General features: G+C 31.2%; 1 protein-coding gene across 1 annotated transcript in view; it reads right to left on the bottom strand.

Annotated features, from left to right (window-relative positions):
• LOC108759833 (fatty acid synthase-like) overlaps positions 1–1874 on the bottom strand; it is an 18640-nt gene extending 16766 nt beyond the window's left edge. The window contains exons 1-4 of the mRNA XM_018505480.1: positions 1774–1874; positions 971–1361; positions 419–712; positions 122–329 (exon numbers count right to left, since the gene is read on the bottom strand). Coding sequence (XP_018360982.1) covers positions 122–329; positions 419–712; positions 971–1361; positions 1774–1874 — 994 coding nt within the window. The remainder of the gene's footprint in view (positions 1–121; positions 330–418; positions 713–970; positions 1362–1773) is intronic.
• Positions 1875–2143: the final 269 nt, after the last annotated feature.

Here is a 2143-nt window from a genome sequence, read left to right as displayed (position 1 = left end):
ACGTTGGCATTCCAAGAATGGATTTGAACACGGAGAAAACCCGCGAAACACAAGATTGTCATATAGGAAACACCCGTGAAAGCCTCAAGAATATTATGAAATATATATATTGAGTATGTACCCATTCCTGGCCATTGCGAACCTAAAGCTGAAAATATAAACCACACAGGTCTTTTCACGCCCTTACAATTTCGAAATTCCTTTATGGGATATTGTTGTAATGTATTCTGCAATATAGTGTACCCTCTCCATGGATGACCATTTATATTGTCTGCATGGATATCGTGTAATAAGCGAACATATTCTGCATCTATTGGATGATTAGCAATCTGTAATAATAATTTTTTTTTTAATTGGAACACAGTATCTGTAATTGTTCAAAGTAGTATCGAAATATTTTTGAAAAATCTACACTAACGTCGTTTAAAAACAATTTCACTGATTCTTCAGTGCGTCCAGATAATATGACAAGCCTGGGTAAGTCATCGTTTGGTGTTCCATTATTTATTTTTAGTTTATTATTCCACTTTAATAACGTGTGAGCGTTAGATCCTCCAAAACCGAAAGAATTAATACATATATAACCGTTTTTAAGTGGCAATGGTTTTTGTACTAAACAAATACTGTTATTTATCAAAGCATGTATATCTTTCCTTGGCGTTGTATAATTGATATTTGGTGGAACAGAATCAGTTTCGAATGCTATTATTACCTAATAGTTATAATAACAGTTATAATAACAGTTCTGAAGTATAAATTTGAATGAACTTGTAAAATGTCGATTAATTGTACATTATGTACATGAACAGTTTGATAAGTTAGTAACTTTTTGAAAGAAGACTATGTTAAAAAATAAATCAAATTTTGATAAAAAAGCAGTAATATATGAGAACTACTAATTTATCAAACTATATCAAACAAAAATAAATTTTATAATAATAGACAAAACCGAAAACAACATTTATTTTACCTTAGCAATCTGATTAAAACCACTCACAGGTTCAGAATGCCCGAGATTAGATTTCACGGAGCCGATCATTAATGGAGTTTCTCTATTTTTACAAAAAACATTATAGATAGCATTAATTTCTGGAGGATCGCCAGCTACGGTAGCGGTACCATGTGCTTCGACATAATCCAAACAAGATGTTGGTATTTTGCACTCCTTATAAAATTCTTTTAGTAAGGTATGTTGCATTCGAGATGAAGGATATGTTATTCCTTCTTCTTTGTAACCATCATTGTTTAATTTTGCATGGGGACATATAGCATAAATCCTCTTAGCATTTTTCGCTTTTTGAAGGTATACTACTGCAATTGTTTCGCTACGCGAATAACCGTTAGCAGCGGTATCAAATGGTCTGCAATAACCGTTGGGTGATAAAATACTTAAGAAGTATAGTAAGCATATTTGAACGTGCGTATAATGGATTATGTTTAAATCAAAATGATCATTTTCATGATATCTCCTAATATGGTATTGTTCAGTTTTTAAATATATTGTTATATATATAAAGAACCGTTTTTATTAGAAACGAAATTATATATTGTAATTTTTGTAAATGATTTTTTTGAATTTATTATTTGTAAATGAGAAATGGTTTGTGTGATTCTCTAAATGTCATGCCTATTGTATTACAAGGCTACCAAATTTTAATGAAAATACTATGTATAAATATTTAGATAATACCAAGTCGAGCGAAGTGCAGGTTCATTATGGAATAAAGACATAATTGTGCTGTTCCAATTATTGCGTCTTCGCATTTGCCTGACATGATACATTCATAACCAACGGCTAGAGCATGAAGACTAGAATTGCATGCTGTATCAATAGTATAAGATGGTCCTTTCAGATCGAAGCAATATGAAATCATATTTGCCGTTGCAGATTTGTGGTATCCAAAAACGTCTTGACCGCTTATCTAATTAATAACAAAAGATTTGCTGTTGCAATTTCCGTATATAAATAATACATTTAGTAGATTCAATTATTTCTTTGGTAAATATTTATTTTAGGTGACACCTTACCAATTTCGATGTCCTTTAGATATCTATGTTGTAGGGGAGAATGTCCTGAGTGATACTCTACAGGAATTAAGTGGGGGACAGCATTGATTTAGGAGATATAGTAAATTAAATTTCT

Source organism: Trachymyrmex cornetzi, unplaced genomic scaffold, assembly GCF_001594075.2.
Source record: "Trachymyrmex cornetzi isolate Tcor2-1 unplaced genomic scaffold, Tcor1.1 scaffold208, whole genome shotgun sequence".
Classification (NCBI taxonomy): Eukaryota; Metazoa; Arthropoda; class Insecta; order Hymenoptera; family Formicidae; genus Trachymyrmex; species Trachymyrmex cornetzi.
The sequence above is the reverse complement of the archived record's forward strand: the minus strand, read 5'-3'. Positions and strand labels throughout refer to the sequence as shown.